General features: G+C 37.3%; 1 protein-coding gene across 1 annotated transcript in view; it reads right to left on the reverse strand.

Annotated features, from left to right (window-relative positions):
- CUBN (cubilin) overlaps nt 1-19867 on the reverse strand; it is a 413126-nt gene that overhangs the window by 17104 nt on the left and 376155 nt on the right. The window contains exon 60 of the mRNA XM_007936404.2: nt 8143-8351. Coding sequence (XP_007934595.1) covers nt 8143-8351 — 209 coding nt within the window. The remainder of the gene's footprint in view (nt 1-8142; nt 8352-19867) is intronic.

The following is a 19867-nucleotide window of genomic DNA, read 5'->3' on the forward strand; positions in this document are numbered from 1 at the left end:
GCTCTGGTGGTGTAGGGCTTAAGGCACTTGACTGCTAACCAGAAGGATGGCAGTTCAAATCCACCAGCCACTCCTCAGAAGGAAGGTTGAGCAATCTACTTCTGTAGTGGTACCACCCCAGAAACCCAAGGAGAGGTCACTATGAGTCAGATCTGACTCGTCAGCAGGGGTTTGGGTTTTATGTGTTATTTATATAGAGAGAAAAACAAGTGCTACAGTAACAGAATAAAAACATGTGAAATGTACTAGGGAAACCCAGACGAGACAGTCAGGAAAGACTTACACAGACATTTAAATCAGTATTCAAAAGTAAATAGAAAACTTCCAGAACTACAAAAGGAAAGGGCATCCCAGCCTGCTTCACAGAAGCAGAAAATGCATGGAATGTCTCAACAACTCTGGCCCTGGAGGTTAGGGTGAGAGAGAGGGACTGGAAAAGTACCTTGGGACAATAGTGTTCCTTTATATTTAATGCCAGGGAGTTTAGACTTTACCTACAGGAATAATAAAATCTGATTTAAGCTTTAAATAGATAACTGGAAAATGTGAAGAAAGGAATACAAGAGAGAGAAGCCAGGGCTAGATGAAAGGGAATTACAGAAATGGCCCATCCTGAGCTGGTTCTTTTACTGCCATAATCTGATTTCTCCTAAATGTGTTGAAGGAGACACATTAGAGACTCTGGACAACTCACATGGGCTCCCTGGACTACTGTCGTAGTTGAAACCAACACTTTCTCCAACTGCTCTCCCATTCCCAGATGACACTAAGTCTCTACCCTGCTATGTTACAGGGTGGCTCCATACTGTTGTACACTGTACAGTGCTAGGGGTAGGGGATCATCTGTGGGCTGTGATATAAATGGTGCCCTCAGGACTGCACCCTTGGCACCTGCACAGTCTGTTGAGTTCAATATTGCATTATGGGAGCCCATGTTGCTTGGTGCTCTGCTAGTATAGTGCCTAAGGCACTTGACTGCTCACCAGAAGGCTGGCGGTTCAAATCCACCAGCCACTCCTCGGAAGGAAGGTTGGGCAATCCTACTTCCGCAATGATACTGCCTCAGAACCCCAAGGAGGGGTCGCTATGAGTCTGGTCCAACTTGACAGCATGTAACAACAACAAACAACATGTTGCTTGGGATAACTGGTTTATACTTGGAGCTTGAATTATGTCCTGAGTCTATGCTATGAAGAAGATTGTGTTATCTCAAATTTAAAACTCTTTAATAGTGAAGCATATTAGAAACTACTTAAGGTCCTGAAGGAATTGAACAAATACTTTTCGTAGAACACAGCCCCTGATTACAATTATTCCAAGATCCTGCACTTCACCCAGCCATCAATTTCAGCTGTGGAAGATGCTGGGGGGAAGGACATTTTTGGATTTTAATGTCTATTAATTTTTAAGGCACAAGGGCAATAGATTGTGATATTGCATTTATATATTTTCCAATTTAACTTAATAATATTAAATATTAATGTCCTTAGTACTTTATGTTTTAATATTTCCCTGGGATTCTGATAATGGGAGACTTTCAGATATAAAAAAAGATATCTTATTGGGACAGCTTTATGTTGTATTTTATTAGAGTATGTTTATGAATTCTTTTATTTCAGAATCTCTAGTAAGGCTAATGGTGGACAACATGACTGGCCATAATTTGAGAGGGGCAAGAGAATAGTGATTTTTCAGGTTTGAGACTAAACTCTGACCTATTTTAGAAACTTCTCTTTAAAAACTCATATGTGTCCACAGTGAGGGTCCCAGGAAGAGCCACAAAGAAACAAGGATTAGAACCAGCTCTATAGGTAAAATAATTTTTATATTATTTTTGCTGATTTTATGTTTGTTTGCATGTTTGTTTTTTACTTCAGTGCTTTTTTCCAGTCCTTGGTACAGTGTCTGGAATATAACAGGTGCTCAAATTAACACTTATTGATTGAATACATGGATAAATAGTAGACATGGTTATTATGAACCACTGTATGTACCTTGAATTTACTAGAATTTCTTCATACAGGAAGGAACTATAGGCTTTGACAGACTGTTAAGTTCCTTCCCAAAGATGTACAGCTCTCCTCCTAGCAGCCAACCACAGACTGAAACCCAATGGGTTAAGACAGAGGTTCTCAATGGACAATACCATCCCTAGGGAGTGTTTTGCAAAAGTGTGGTGCTTTTTTTGGGTCATCACAATAATTCAGGAATATAACTGGCATTTAGTGGTTAAAATCCACAATGCAGAATTCAATACTGCAATTAACAGAACAGTTCTGCCAAGTGAGGTTTTATTCTGTCCCATACAACTTTTTAATGTCCTGCCACCAGACAGTCTAGTTAAAAAAAAAAAAAAAAAAAATTGATCCCAGAACCTAAATCTGTTTTATAAACATAAAAATATATTTGCAATGTTTTAACATGCACAGAATTTCCAGGAATACAGTTTACTATGTATATTGATGGGAGTTCTGGTGGTATAGTGCCTAAGGCATTTGACTGCTAACCAGAAGAGTAGAGGTTCAAACTCACCAGCCACTCCTTGGAAGGAAGACTGGGAAATCTATTTCCATAGAAATACTGCCTCGGAAATCCAAGGAGGGATCACTATGAGTCAGAATTGACTTGAGGGCAGTGAGTGAGGTTTTTTTCTTTTTTTTATGTATATTGATAGATGACTGTTACAGTCATACATTGCATAATGTCCACTGGGGCAATGTCCAACCACATATTCATCTATAGTCTCGAGCCCCGTAAACCTATTACATTAAAAATTCAAGGTATATGCATTGGTTCATAGTAACAAATGGAGTATAGAATTCACTTCAAAACATTATTATTTATTATTATTATCGTATTATTGTGTTAAAGATGTTTTAGTGTATCTGGAAGTGTTTCTTTAATGTTTTTATGCATAGAAAGGTATACTATATACTATATACTAAGAAAAACACTTGAATAACTGACATTACATACACACCATACTTAACTATTCAAACTAAGGTACAAATTTGACTTAAAGACAGACTTAAGAAAATAATTTTTCATAATCTGGAGACTACCTGTGTATAATATAGTGTTCACACAGAATCTAAATCATATAATGTCTTATGTCACAGAATGTGTCGTGGATGTAACAGCATATGACTCTTTTGTTTTGTTTAAACTATTTGACTTTTCCTACCATTTTGGAAATTCATGCTGCAGATGGTGATGCTGCTATTGGCATTTGAGTTATGAATGCAACCTACCAATATAATTCTACATTTGGACTTCATCTCCACCATGGGTCCATGTATTAGTGGGTGAATCTGACTATTACATGACATAATACAGTTGTATCAGAATATTTACCTATTGATATTATACACTATTTTATGCACTTTCGTTTTTATGTCATGTAGTACCTTATACTGACTTTGTTGAAATTATACATATATATAGGAGCTCTGGTAGCATAGTGGCTAAAGCACTTGACTGCTAACCAGAAGGCTGGTGGTTCAAACCCACCAGCCACTCCTCGGAAGGAAGGTTGGGCAATCCTACTTCTGTAATGATACTGCCTCGGAAACCCAAAGGGGGGTCGCTATGAGTCGGGGCCGACTCAACTGCAAATAACAACAACAACAACATATAAAATATATATATATATATATATATATATATACACACACACACACACACACACAGGTAGGTTTTATTGTAGATGATGTAACTTCAGGGAGTAAATGAAGCATTATAAGCTATTGATCATTAAAAGGGACACTGTTTGATCAGGTTGCGGAAAAGTTAGAAATGTTAGGAAGGGGCCATATTTCCAGTAGAGGAACATGAGAGTCACAATCCTAACCCCTCCTTGCCACCTCACTCACTGTTATGTACAAACCAAACCAAATTCACTGCCATCGAGTCAATTTCCACTCATAGTGACCCCCTTTGGGTTTCTGAGGGGGTAAATCTTTACGGAAGTAGATTGCCCAGTCTTCCTTCTGTGGAGTGGCTAGTGGGTTTGAACTGCCAAACTTCTGGTTTGCAATCAAATGTCTTAGGCACTACGCCACCAGAGCCCCATACAGGAGGAGTAAAATGGCTGATTGGGGAACTAGTATTAGGAAAGTGATCATCCATTACGTAGCTCACAGCTCCTCCTTGCCTCCTTCTTTTTGGTAGCCAGCTTCTCACTCTGGTAGCGTAGTGCCTAAGGCACTTGACTGCTAACCAGAAGGTTGGTGATTCAAACCCACCAGCCACTCCTCAGAAGGAAGGTTGGGCAATCAATCTACTTCCGTAGTGATACTGCCTCAGAAACCCAAGGAGGGGTCACTATGAGTCAGGTCCAACTTGATGGCACACAATAACAACAACAGCCTCTCACAAGCAAGCTATTGTGATGCTCCTTAAAGTTTTGTGGAGGAAAATTTTTCCTGTATAGATTAGCAAATCACACACATAGAAATGGATCTTCAGAGTAAATCCATTTGCAAATGGTAGTAAGTGTCCATTCATTTTTTCATTTTTTCAAAACCTAGCTCAGCCATCCCTTCTAGGAAGTCCTTCCTGAACCCCAAATAGAGTCAATCATGTTCTCTTCTGCTCTATTATTCTATTTATCAGTCTTGTCATGCTGCATAATAATTCACATGCTTACATGTCAGTCTCCTGCGCTTTACTGACAAGTCCTTGCGGGATCTTTAACTGCCCAGTGCCAGGTACAATGCCTAGCACATAATAATGTGAAATAACTCATTATGGGATGATGTCAGTGGCATTAATTTCAACAGCAATTGCTCTGTGAAATATACAATCCACCAAATTCTATCATTACTTTAACAACTGTCCAAGTCAACCCTTTCAACAACAACAGTAATATAATTATGAATGATTAATGGAATTGGTATGTTTTAACTTGTAAAATTTAATTAAATAAAATTAGCTTTCCTGAAAATGATTTGATTACATTATCTAAGAAACAATCTGAAAGGAATCAAGTGTCCTGTTTATCAACAGGGATCACTTTAATAAAAATTGCTCCAAGATTCATGTTCCAAGGACTTTCTTGGATATGACAATTTAGTAGAAGTTGGAAAAGTTACCACTTGAGGAGCATTATTTTCCCAAAGGGAAAACATGAGTGTATCTGAACAGATTTTCTTTGATAAAAAGACATTTTATTCTGAAGCTGGATAGCAACTCCTTGTTTTTGATATTGTTATTTCTCCTGAATGCCTTGAGGAAATTCAGAAAATTACTGGTTATTTTAATGACATTATGAAATCACACTTATAGAAATGAATCTTGAGAGTAAATACAATCAACTCTCATCCTACCAGACCCATACCCAGAACATCTTACATGAATTCAAACTTATAACAATTTACATACAAGTTTTTTAATTTTAATAAAAAGAAATTCTATAGCTTTCATGCCCATTTAGATTTGCTCTAAAGAAAGGGAAGGAAATTTGTTTACAAATTATGTGTCAGGTACAGTGTTAAACATTCTAGTATTCACTATCTTTTTCCTCAAAACATCCTCACAAAGTAGGTACTATTACATGCTTTAAAAACAAATGTAATAAAGTGAGAAAGACTCAAGGAGATTAGGAAATTTATCTGGTGGCAAAATTGGAGTTGAATTCCCAAACTTCCTGTCTCTGAAGCGTATTACTTTCCTCTGAAACCAGGGTAGCTCTTGAATAGTCTTGAATATCAGTATTAGTGCTGTTCTGGCCATTTTGGTTTCATTTTAGAAAAGAATTCAACCTGAATTGATATGCTTCATTATCTCTAGTATTTCATGCTCTCCCTCTAATTTGGCTTTTTTCCCCAATATAAAATGGTTGCCAGCCAATATAATGAGGTTTTCTTCATCTTATCCTTTCTTGGCCTCTAATTTACAGTTTAAATATATAGACCACCCATCCTTTGTAAGAGAATCTACTCCCTGACTTCAGTAGTACACTATTCTTGGTTTCTCTCCCCCTCCCCTTTTTTTCTCTTTTCATGACTTGTCTCTGTTTCTTTTTCTGACTCCTTTGTGCTCTCCAACTACTTCACTTCAGATCTTTCCTGGAGCTGACTAAAGGCAAGGTTATTTAGTCAACGATGTATCTATCCCTCAGAGAATGCCTTGTTCCTCCTGGTTTAAGTAATGCTCTTTGCTGGCTTTTCTTTCTATGATGCTTTCTTCTCCATTCCATTTTCTACCCATTGACAATCCCATTTGGCTGCCTTACTATCACCAAAACTGAACCAAAACCTTACACAACCAGAGCTCCTAATACTACTGTCATTGTTTTGGTCTCCTGGGTGTGGCCCATTTCACGGCATATAATGAAATGTGCAAATAAGTATTCCAATGATGGCTTGTCCTTCCTTTTTATATGAAACCAAATATGAACAATTTTTTAACTTAAAAGTTTATCTTCCACTGGTTTTGTCTTCACCATCACGACCACCATTTCTTGTTGGGTCCTTCTTACTTAACAAGAAGCTCTCACTGGAATCCTAACTCCAGATGCTCCTCCCTTTAATGCTCCATGAATGCTGATTTCAGATTGTTGTTGTCAGATGCTGTTGAGTTGGCTCTGACTCATAGCAACCCTATTACAACAAAACAAAACATTGCCTGTCCTGTGCCAGCTTCACAATCTTTGCTATACCTGAGGCCATCGTTGCAGCCACTGTGTCAATCCATCTCATTGAAGGCTTTCCCCTTTTTCTCTGGCCTTCCACTTTACCAAGCATTACATTACAAGCTCCAGGAAACGGTCCCTTCTGACAACATGACCAAAGTAGGTGAGATGAAGCCTGGCCGTTCTCGTTTCCAAGGAGCATTCTGGCTGCACTTTTTCGAGGACAGATTTGTTTGCTTTTCTGGAAGTCCATGATATTTTCAGTATTCTTCACCAGCACCACAATTCAAAGGCATCCACTCTTCCTTGGTCTTCTATTCGTTGTCCAGCTTTCACTCCATATGAGGTGACTGAAAACACTACGGCTTGGGTTAGGCACACCTTGGACTTCAAAGTGACTAAGGCTTAATGATTCCAGATCAATCTTCTTTAAATAGTACTTTAATTATATCATCATTGGAAAATATTCAACCTCTCCTAAGCTTTAACTGTTAAAATCTAATTCATTATCTTAACTTTCAAGATCCTTTTTAATCTGGGTATTGCTCTATTTAGATCATCTTACCTCTTGCTACCTTTAGTATTCTGATCCAATAAAGCCAGCCTCTTCACTTTTTCAAGAACATTCACATTCCAGCTTGTGTGTCTTCTTCTCTTTTTATTTATGTTTACCTTGAGTAGAATGTCTCCTCTCTTAAATAAGCTCTCCTTAAATTTATGAAGTCTTTTTTGATCACACCAGATTATCATTAACTTTCCTCTTTTAAACTTCCACATTGCTGCAAGCCTATATCTAGTGCATTAGTTAGTACTTAAATATTTGCTATTCTGAAGGGTTTATTGTTGATCTGTAGGTATCATTCCTTAAATTCCAACCAGATTTAACCTCCACATGAACAGAGATCTTGCCAAATTTGCTATTTTCCTCCAAGAGTGTAGTAACAGGTCAGTGAATAAGTATGATTGATGTTACTTAACACTTGAAACCTGAAATCATATTGCCTGATAAATAAAATAATTTAATATAAAAAGTCATTTAAAAACTCAAATAGAGAACCTTTTCGATTCACTGCCAGTGAGATTTCTGAAGTAAGGTATTTTTCATATTTAAAGATAACATGAGAAGTAAATATATAAACTTAAGAAACAGATGAATTAATAGGTGGTTATTTTCATTACAAATACTGTCATTTATTTTAGGATTTTCCAAAGTTAACTCTCACAAACTCCTCTTCTCATAGACAATCTCTTGACAAGGCACTGATTGATGAACAGGGATACTTAAAGCTAATGTCAAGAGGCACACAAAATTTTGGAGTCATCTATATTAAAGATTAATTTGACAGGAAGATAAAACATCTGTGATATTATACATTGCATCATTGAAAAATAGGACATTTTAAAAACAAGCAGTACTCACAATTTTCAGGACTTCTTGTATAGACTAGAATACACTATAATTAAAGTCTGTGACTAGTAGAACTTGCTACAAAATCTAATAGCCTTACCTTTACATAATCATAAGCACATCTCTGCAAAGTAGTTGCTGCTTCCAGAGTAAATGTATTGAAGGTGAGTTTAATTAATTTGTTTACAGGTGCACTTATGAACCATACACAGTTTAAATTCTTGTCATATCTTCCATTTGAGTCAGAATCAGGAGAGGCAAAGGTATAATTTGAACCTGTCAGATAACCTCCACATCCTTGCTTAGGCCCTGTGTTAAAACAAAAACACATCACTAGACAGACCGAACAGAATATACCTTACATTTCACGTGTAGGGTTTTAAAAACATATATACTTTATATTTCTGTTCCTTTTGTGGAAACTAACAGCCCCATCACTGTACCTCAGTGTGCTTATGCATGTCTTGTTGCCACCTGCTTTGGCTTCTTCATTACTTGTTTCCTCTCTACTCCTTTCTCCAACCCTTCAGTTACCTCGATCTCATTCACACAGGTACTTAAAAAATGGGTAACCTGACTTATTTCTCTATGCATTTTTAGAAATACTGATGCAATTTATTGAAGCTTTTTCAATGCTTGAAATATCCAATTTTATACAAAATAAAGTGTTTTCTGGAACAAAACAGGTGAAAAGTGTGAACATGTCTGACTTCTATTGAAAACTGAACTTATAAAGAATTTACCCAACATCCCAAGAAAACTGGCTCCTTAACAAATCTTTTATTTAAGTAGTCTGACAGAAAGAGCCTGAAAGGCATTTAGCATTGCAGACCAGTTCGTACCAAGCCACACTCTTTGAGTTTTTCTTTTCTAAAAAAGAAAAGGAAACTGTGGAAGAATTTTGTCAGAGGAAATAGTCTACTAAATTTGAAATAAAAACTCTGAAATTCACAATAAAATTGCAAAAGAGAGATAGATGGAGAATATCCTCAAGATGATTAAATGCTGGATTATGAATAAAAAATGGAACAAATCTGCTCAGAGCACAGGATTTAGTTTTGTCTAGTCCACAACCTAAGCAGATATCTCAGAACTGATGTAAGAAGAACATAAAAAAAGACAAACCCAAAATAGTTCCACTGGGATTGGGGTTCAAACAGGCACACAAAGCAACATTCATAGAGAGTATCTATGAAGTTCTATACAAATAAAGGCCATTAGTAGTTGCAAAGTTAAATTTCACAGGCATTGGTCTTCCACCTACTTATCTTACTTCATCTATTTATTATAACGGTGAAAGGATTGCTCTCAACATTAGGGGGCGCTAAGACTTTGTATTTGGATCTTGGCAGGAAATGGAAACCGGCAGCCCTCCTCAGCTCTGACTGCAGAGCCAAAGCATATTAATGTGCCGAGTGGTTTCAGTGTAGGTGCATTAGTTAGTAGGCTGGCTTGTTCGTAGCTTCTAAGTCAGGTAAAACTACGGAGCATTTGCACAGCCAGGCATTTCATGGAGTTGAAATGCTTCCAAGAGCCTAGTTCCTGATATATCCATAGATATTATCTAGGACAAATTCCTTATCCTGAACTCTAAGCACTATACAGTGCTGTACCACATATTCCTAATGAGTCTGCTCATATGAAACTAAAACTGAAAATTAAAGAGTTTGAGTTTGCATTGCTTTTATTCCAGTGTGAACTGATTGTTACTTCAGGCAACCACTTAAGCTTATTGAAATCCACAGCTGAAAAGAACAATTACTTAGGGTATTAATGAGCTGAAAAATGTGTTTACTCAATATTTTTTCTAATATTCAAGGAACTATCTTTAGTGTTGAAATGGGAGATTAATCAGGCAGTCCATTAGCAGTGACAAGACATAGATAAATAATGAGGATGACACAGTAAGTGCCAAAACATATACAGGAAATGGCTTGTGAAATTCACAAGGAGGGGAAATTACTCCAGTTTATGAAGATCTACAAACAAGATTAATTTGGGTAGCAATTCCAGAATGAAAGAGTCTTGTGACCAAAGATAAATGGACACGAATCTACATTATTTGAGTGGGAAAGTGCAATGCCATTTGAGGAAACAACATGGCCCTCAAAGAAAAATAATGGGAATTCAGACTAAGAAAATAAGGTGAGGTCATTCTAACAAGGTCTCAAATGCCAGATTATAGAATTTGGCCTTTAGCCTTGTTCTGTGGATAATGGAAATCAGTTGGAAGCCTTCCTCTCCGGGAGTGGTAGGATCATAGGTACTTTCTTATTAAATCTTATCTAAAAATGAAACTGTGAGTAGTATTTTACATGTAAGCAAATAGGGCTGGAGGAGATAAGAGTGGTTCAGAGGGGATACATCTTCTTGGTTAGTGGTAGCAAGGGACAATGAATAGTTGAATATTTGTATACAGGGAAGGGAGGGTAAACCACTGTGGTGGTTATGTTTGTGTCAACTTGGCTGGGCCTGGTTGAGTAGCTGGGCAGTGGGATGTAGTATTCCCCATGATGAGACTAGTAACCAACTCCATGGTGGAATCTACTATGAGCAGCTGAGTAGCTGCCTTTGGGATGTGGTCTGCTTCCTGTATAGAAGGAGAAGCTTTGAGAATGGTCTCTAACCTATGGCACACTTGGACCCTGCGTGTAGCCGTGTCGTTGCTCAGCAGCCTGCTATGCTCTGCCAACCTTGGGACATACAATGGACTTAAGTTAATGGCCTGCCATGTGGTTTGGTAACATCAGGACTGTGCCTTTTTCCTTGTCAACCTTGGGCTTGTCAGCCTCAGCAGCCAGCAACTGAGTGAAGAAATGCCTCTTGCTCCAGTGGGCCAGAAGCTGGACCCCAAGGTTGAGGGGCTTTCATCCAGCCCCTAGAGCCTGGCACTTGAACTTGGACTTTTAGCCTCCAAATTATAAGAATAAACTCCTTTTTGTTAAGGCCATCCCATTTGTGGTATATTCCTGTCAGAGCAGCACTAGGTAACCAGAACAACCACTAACTACAGGTTGTTGTTGTAACTACAGGTAGATACGTATTAACTTGGGAAAGGGAAATGTGTAACAAAAGTGTGAATAAAAACTCTCCTTTTTGCCTCTCTGAAGAAAAAGTAATTTTGTATACAGGAAAATGATGTTGCTAAACATTATTCTATTAATATATCAACTTCAAAAATGAAATGTTATTTTTAAAAATTCAAGCTACATAGTCTATCACTACTTATTGATTAATGGTTACTAATAAATAAATAAGGGCAGAATGAAAATTATACTCAGGCACAGTGAGAACCATAAGACACACTTAAAAAATAATAATAGTGATGATGATGATGACATAATGATGTCCTAAGGTAGATACATCCACTCTCCAGGGAACCCCAGACTGAGACTCCTTAAATCTTTGGCCTGGGTTGCCCTAGATTGAGTGGTAGATTGAATTATTCTTTACTCTTCCTTCCTTCTCTTTGCAGCACACTAGAACCAGCTGAGTATATTTTTCTATCCCTTTCATGTTATGCTTGTTCATATGACATGTTTTGGAAAATGGAGCATTAGTAGTCATGAAGTAGATAGAAATGTTAAATGTGCTTGTGTGGTTTGCCTTGTCCACTTGTGCTCCTGGGCTCCAGGGAGAGATCATGCCCCCAGATAAAGGCTAGTCCACAGAGAAAGGGGATTCATGCGAAGCAGACCTGGACCCAGACAACCTGCAGGCTGAAACGGAGGAAGGCCAGACAGTCTGCAGATCATAAGTGATACGAATAAATGCTTTAGTGATAAGCCACTGAATTTCAGATGGTTTGTTACATGGCATTATTGTGGAAATAGAACACTAATATACATATATAGTTTGTTTGACATATAAAGCTGTAATAGAGCATATTGCTTAATTCATAAAACATATACAATTGGCTCTCTGTACCTACAGATTCTGTATCCACGAATTCAACCAACTATGGATCAAAAAAAAAAAAAAAAAAAAGACGAGGTGAAAGCAATCTCTCAAAGGCTAGGAAGGAGTGTAAAGTGCTATTTACATAGTATTTATATTATATTAGGTATTATACGTAATCTGGATATGATTTAAAGTACAGGGGAGGTTGTGTGTAGGTTATATGCAAATATTATGTCATTTTATATAAGGAACTTGAGTATCTGTAGATTTGTGTATCTGCAGATTTGGGTATCCACAGGGTTACTGGGGTGGAGTGTCCTGGAACCAATCTCTCACAAATTCTGAGGGATGACTATACACAGAATAAAGAAAATGTGATGCTAATGTTATTATCAGATAATCCTGGCTAAAATATTCAAATAATTGAAATAAATATATGAGTCACTGGGTGTTTGTATAATACAAGAAATGGTATGGATGTAATTGTTCTAATTCTTCATTTTAGTGTTGAAACATAGTATAGCTGCTCAGTGCTTCTGCTCCTCCTACAGCAAAATAGAAATATAAACATATATGTCACTGGGAAAATGTAAAGATGAATGTTAAAAGAAGGTTTTTTGCCAAAAACAAAAGGGCTATTGTCACATTACTATTCTATATTTCACTAGTAGCAGATATAACAGGAGAAACAAAGAATAACTCTGTGATTATAAAATAAATAAATTTCATATGTAAGAAAATAATATATGTTTACTATATTAATGTTTTAATGATTTTTTTGCTGGTATAAGACATGTTCACCTTGGCATGTTATTGAACATTATAAATCCATCATCTTCCTGGTTACTACACATTTTTCTACCATCCAGACACCGCCCATCCATCAGCACTTACTTCACCAGTCAGATATTGTCAGAAGCTTTATCTTTACAGTCACTCTTTAATGACATTCCCTGTGCCCCAGAACAGATGTCACTCTAACCTTCTTCTCCAAATTGGAAAAAGTGCATACAAAAGAGCTATTTCTTCAAAAGAAAAAAAAAAATAGGTTTTGGCTAAAGAAAAACTGGAAATATAAACCCACAGTAATCATTAAGTCTGGATCCAGATCTACTTAATTAAAAATCAGTAACTGAATCCTAAATTTTTCCCCTGCAATTATGAAACTTTAGAGTGAAGCTCAAGTCAGGGTAAACCTGTAGCGTAAGAAATAGTTACATTATCTCAGAGAAAGCATCTTGACGTTTTTAGTGGAGTGAGATAAATTGTTTTGAGCACTGACATTTCTGTGACTGACATTCCATGTAGCTGACATTATGAAGGTCTTCTGGATAGTATCTCCATCAGTCCCTGGACAAACACTTGGACAGATGGTGGATGGCTAGCCATACTTACAGATAAAGATTGGCGTTTTCCTGTATCCCAGTGAGCCATCTGTGGCTCTAGGCTGTTGTGGAAGGAAGCTGCAGTGAAGCACAGGAAGCCAAACACACATGCACTCAAAGCTGGGGCCTTAGGGAAATGAGACTGCACAAAGATAGCTTCCCTTCAACCACAAAAGGACACAGGGCTACAGCTTCCTAATCCTCTCTGAATAAACCTCACTTGATTTTCAAAGCTGCAGTATACAACTGCTCCAAAGCTGTAAATTCATTTAAAACTCTGAACTAAGTTTCAAAAACTATTTTGTCTTTGTCTCTACAACTAAATTTTACTTATTATTTCACTCCCACCAAGACCTGGCAATCTACTTCCCTAAACATTATAGCGTAGGAAACCCTATGGGGCAGTTCTGTTCTGTCACGTGGAGTCACTATGAGTTAGAATCATCTTGATGACAACCAACCATAACAACAAAGCTCAAACATGCATAATATTTTAGGTAGAATATTTATGTTATGCAAGAGAAAACACTAATGGATTTTATGACATGAATTTTTTTTTCATAAAGTTCTCTCTATTTGACCCACTTCAGGTATAATTTAACTTAGAATATCTTTTATCTGATAATTTTTGGGAAGCATAAAATAAAATACTGAAAGAAAGGTAATTTACTAAAAAAAAAGTAATTCCAGCAGCAAAGAAGTGGCCACAATCAATAGACCTAGAATAATACAGTATGTAAAGAACTTAAGATAAAGTAAATTTTATCACTTATCTTTAATTTATTTTAAACTATTTAGGAATTACTGAAAATATCTTATATATGCATTGTTAGTCCCAAGGCATTTCAGGAAAACTATTCTCACCAACTTTGAAATTTTAAAAACGATTTATTATGAAAAGTGATACGATCATATCAATGATTCAGAAAAAGTATTTTGCAAAATCTAATGCACATTCATGATAATACCTTTCAGCAAACTAGAAATAGAAAGGAATTTCTGCAACTTGATAAAGAGTATCTATAAAAACCATATAGCTAACATCATACTTAATGGAGAAGAACTAAATGCTTTCCTCCTAAGATCAGGAATAAGGCAAGGATCTTAACTCTCCAATCTTATTGAACATACTGTCAGTAATTCTTACCAGTGTAAATTGCAAGAAAAATAAAATATATAGACTGTTATTTATCTATATATAACTAATATATAGACTACTAAGGAAGAAATAAAACTGAAGATGACATAATTATCTATGTAGAAAATTCCCAGGAATGTCCATAAAAACTCTAGAACTAATTAGTGAGTTCAGAAGGGTCTCAGGATATAAGAACAACATACAAAAATTAATGAACTTGAAATTAAAAACATAATACCATTAATGACCCCATCAAAGAAAGTAAAACTTAATCTACATACTTGATGAAATATGCGCAATATCTCTATTTTAAAAATTACAAAATGAAAGAATTCAAAGAAGATCTAAGTAAATGGAGAGACACACCATATTCATCAATTGGGACATAGTAAACATAGTATAATTATGGCAATTCTTTCCAAATTAATGCATAGGCTTAATGTAACTGTATCAAAATTCCAGCAAGGTTTTTTGTACATCTGTTGTTGTTGTTGTTATGTGCCATTGAGTTGGACCCGACTCATAACGACCCCTCCTTGGGTTTCCGATGTGGTCTAGACAAGCTTATTCCAAAATTAGATGAAAAGGCACAGATCACGTTCAAGTAGCTAAAACAATCTTAACAAAGAAACATAATACAGGACAAATCACTCCACCTCTCCATCTGATATTAAAATGCACTATGTAACCATAGTCATAGAGACAGTGTAATACTGTAATACTTGTAGAGTAATAGACACACAGATCAACGGAACAGAACAGAGAACCCAGAAATAGACTCACACAATTATGCCCAGCTAATTTGTACAAATGTGCAGAAAAAACTCAATGGAGAAAGGATAGTTTTTTCAACAAATGGTGCTGAAGCAATTGGATATCCTAAGGTAAAAAAAAATAATAATAATAACCTCTACTTAAACCTCAGACTTTAACTAACTCAAAATGGATTAAAGACTTAAATAAAAAACACCGCATAACGTGGATGAACTAGGAGGACATTATGAAAGTCAATCACAAAAGGACAAATATTGTATTAGTCCGTTATTGTAAAAGTTAAGGAAAAGTTTATCTATAGAAGGAAATTTTCTTTGTTGGTTACCAGGCGTGGGAGGGGAGGGGAGAGAATGCTGTTAGATAGATAGAGATAAGTATTGATTTGGGTGAAGAGAAGGGCAATGTACCAAATGTGAGTGACCAATATGACATGATTGAGGATGAGAAAGACATAGAGAGGTGCATGGGAGGTACAGACAACAAACATGAAGCCTTCTGCACATACAGTACTGTGTTTTCAGTGAAGGCAAACATGGGTGTATGGATGGATAGATGGGTGGACAGGCTAAATGATTGTTGTTGTTGTTGTTGTTTGCCGTCGAGTCGGCCCTGACTCATAGCGACCCCTCCTTGGGTTTCCGAGGCAGTATCACTACGGAAGTAGGATTGCCCAACCTTCCTTCCGAGGAGTGGCTGGTGGGTTTGAACCGCCAGCCTTCTGGTGAGCAGTCAAGTGCCTTAGGCACTATGCTACCAGAGCTCCTTTTGATTAGGTATATCTATGAAATGGGGAGGGTATCCAAGAACATACATAGGGTTGGCAGACAATGGTCCTATAAGTTTATGTGAATGATCAGAATTCCCAGGTGTATACTAGAGCTGACAAGGGGCAAGGTTGTGGTCACTGCTTAGTCACAGACAGCTACCCAGAGGGACTGAGTAGTTGAACCTGAGGGCTTGGGACCATAGTCGCAGGAGACATCAAGCTCAATTGGCATAACTTACTATACAAAACATTGTTCCACCTCCTACTTTGGCGAGTAGTGACTGGGATCTTAAAAGCTAGCAAGCTGCCATCTAGATGCAACGATGGGTCTCTCCTTGTCCAGAGCAAAGAAGAATGAGGAAAACCAAAATTCATGAAAACAATTAGTCCTAGTGACTGGTACACCATCCGATCTGCAGCCTATACAACTATGAGACCAGAAGAACTAGATGGTGGCCAGCTACCACTGTCATCCACTTGGAAGGGGATCTATGTAGGAGATCCTTGATAGAGAGGGAGAACAATGTGGAACAACACTCAAAATCATTTGGAGGAAAAAAAAAAAAAAAGGCGGGGACCAGGTTTGCTGGTCTGATAGAGCCTGGTGGAACCACTGAGACTATGGTCCCTAGCTGCCCTTCCGGTCTGGAGTTGAACCCACACCTGTGGTTTCCAGCCAAACAAAATACAGGCATATGAGTTGAACATTTACCTCAAGTAGATATATTCCTTGGAGAGAAGAATCATGGGAGAAAGAAGGGCTGCTTATGCATAGGGAGACAGCTCAGGGGGCAGGAGTGCATGGAGGGATGGACACTGGGAAGAGGTAACTATCAGGAGGAAGTGGGAGGGGAGCTGTTGCATTGGGGTAAATTGTAGTCAATGACATGAGACAAAGTATATGTGAACTGCTGTATGGATAGAATTTGCTCCGTAAATCTTCACCCAAATCATAATAATTAAAAAAAAAAAAAGACTTAAATAAAAAGGGTGAAAATATAAAATTTTATAAGAAAACAGCAAAACATCTTTGGGACCTAGGGATAGACCAAGTGTTCTTAGACTTGATACTAAAAGTATAATGCATAAAAGGAAAAATATATAAAGTAAACTTAATCAAAATTAAAAATTTCTGCTCTGTGAAAGGATCTATTGAGAGGATGAAAAGACAAGCTACAGAGAGAAAGAGAAAATATTTGCAAACCACATATTCAAAAAAGGACTACTATTAAGAATATATAGGCTGTCTGATAGCGTAGTGCCTAAGGCTTAACTGCTAACCAGAAGGCTGGTGGTTCAAACACACTAGCCACTCCTTGGAAGGAAGGTTGGGCAATCTACTTCCATAGTGACACCACCTTGGAAACCCAAGGAGAAGTCACTATGAGTCAGATCTGACTAGATGGCACATAACAACAACAACATTAAGAATATATAAAGAACTACAAAAACTTAACAGGAAACAAACAAACAATCAAATTAGAAAAATTGGCAAAAGACAGAAACAGATATTTTACTGAATAAGATCTACAGATGGCATACAAGCACACGAAAAGATGGGCAACATCATTAGCTGTTAAGGAAATGCAAAAGAAACCTACAATGAGATATTACTACACTATCTATCAGAATGGCCAAAAAAAAAAAAAAAAAAAAAAAGTAGTCATAGGACCAAATGCTGGCAAGGCTGTGGCAAAGCTATTACTTTCTGGTGGGAATATAAAATAGTATAGTTACTCTGGAAAACAGTTTGGAAGTTTCTTAGAAATCTAAGTATGTACTTAATTAACAATGTGACCCAGCAATCAATTACAGGCATTTATCCCAGAGAAAAGGAAACTATGTTCACACAAAAACCTGTACACAAATATTGATAGCAGCTTTGTTTGTAATAGCCAAAAACTAACAACAGTTCAAATGTCCTGCAACAGGTGAATGGATAAACCAACAGTGGTACACACATACAATAGATTGCTGCTCCACAATAAGAAAGTAAGGAACTGTTGATAACACACCAAAACTTGGATGGCTCTCAAAAGAGTTATTCTGATTAAAATAAGGCCAATATCAGGAGAAATAAATTCCATTTATACAACACTTTTGGGGGCAAAATCATTATTGAGGTGAACAACGAATTAATGGAATGAGGAGAAGGGGAAGAGTGTGGTTATAGCAGGTAAGTGAAAGGGATTCTTGTAGTAATGGAATAGTTCTGCATCTTGATTGCAGTGGAGGTTACAAAAATGTTGTAATTGTTGTTGTTGTTGTTGAGTTGGACCCGACTCACAGCGCCTTCCTTCCGAGGAGTGGCTGGTGGGTTTGAACCGCCAGCCTTCTGTTTAGCAGTCAAGTGCCTTAGGCACTATGCTACCAGAGCTCCTAATGTACACAAGTGATAAAAACGCATAGAACTATACACACATACACTCACAAATACATGAGTGTACGTGCCCACTGGGAGCTCTGGTAGCATAGTGGCTAAAACACTTGACTGCTAACCAGAAGGCTGGCGGTTCAAACCCACCAGCCACTCCTCGGAAGGAAGGTTGGGCAATCCTACTTCCGTAGTGATACTGCCTCGGAAACCCAAGAAGGGGTCGCTATGAGTTGGGGCCGACTTGACAGCACATAACAACAACAACAACATAATTATGTAAGATTTTATCATTGAGGGGAACTGAGTGCAGAGTACATGGGACTTACCGGTATATATTTATTGCAACTTCTTGTGAGTGCATAATTATTTCAAAATAAAAAGTTTAAGATGAAGAAATAAATTATTGATTTGGAGTCTGTAACTTTACCCACAAAGTGTTTTGTTATGAATTCATAAGAAAAATCTATTAAACTTTCATTGAAATAAATTGACTGGCTTCTGAAAAGTATCAATTCCAAAATAAGTAATTACACATATGAATTATCAACCCTGAAAAGAATATTTTCTTCACATAATCTAGTATGACTCATTTTATGTCTGTTAATAATAAGTTAGGATGCATGGGTATATACCACTAATTGACTTATATTAATCCATTTTGTTGTTGTTAGGTAGCATCAATTCAGTTCTGACTCATAGCAACCCTATATACAACAGAATGAAACACCATCTGGTCCTGCTATCCTCACAGTAGTTGCTATGTTTGAGCCCATTGTTGCAGATACCCTACCAATCCATCTCATTGAGGGTCATCTTCTTTTTCTTGGAGCCTCTACTTTACCAAGCATGATGTCCTTCTCCAGGGACTGGTCCCTCCTGCCGACTTGTTCAAAGTTTGTGAGATGAAGTCTTACCATCCTCACTTCTAAGGAGCATTCTGGCTGTACTTCTGTACTTCTTCCAAGACAGATCTGTTCATTCTTCTGGCAATCCATGGCACACTGAATATTCTTTGCCAACACCACAAATCAAATGCATTAATTTTTCTCTGGTCTTCCTTATTCATTGCCCAGCTTTCACACGCATTTGAGGCAACTGAAAATACCATGACTTGGGTCAGGTGTACTTTAGTCCTCAAAAATGACGTCTTTGCCTTTGAATGCTTTAAAGAGGTCTTTTGCAGCGTATTTGCCCAATGCACTATGTTGTTTGATTTCTTGAAAGCTGCTTTCATGGCTTTTGATTGTAGTTCCAAGTAAAGTGAAATTCTTGATAACTTCAATATTTCTCCATTTATAATAATGTTTCTTATTGGTCCAGTTGTGAGGATTTTTGTTTTCTTTATGTTGAGGTGTAATTCATATTGAAGGCTATAGTCATTGCATCCATTTCAGGAAGTGGCATATGATATAGAACCAATGGTAATGAAGGAAGAAGTCAAAGCTGCAATGAAAGAACTGGCGAAGAACAAGGCTCCGGGAATTG

This window comes from Orycteropus afer, unplaced genomic scaffold (assembly GCF_000298275.1).
Source record: "Orycteropus afer afer isolate SDZICR_OR568_19922 unplaced genomic scaffold, OryAfe1.0 scaffold00035, whole genome shotgun sequence".
In the NCBI taxonomy this organism is placed as follows: Eukaryota; Metazoa; Chordata; class Mammalia; order Tubulidentata; family Orycteropodidae; genus Orycteropus; species Orycteropus afer.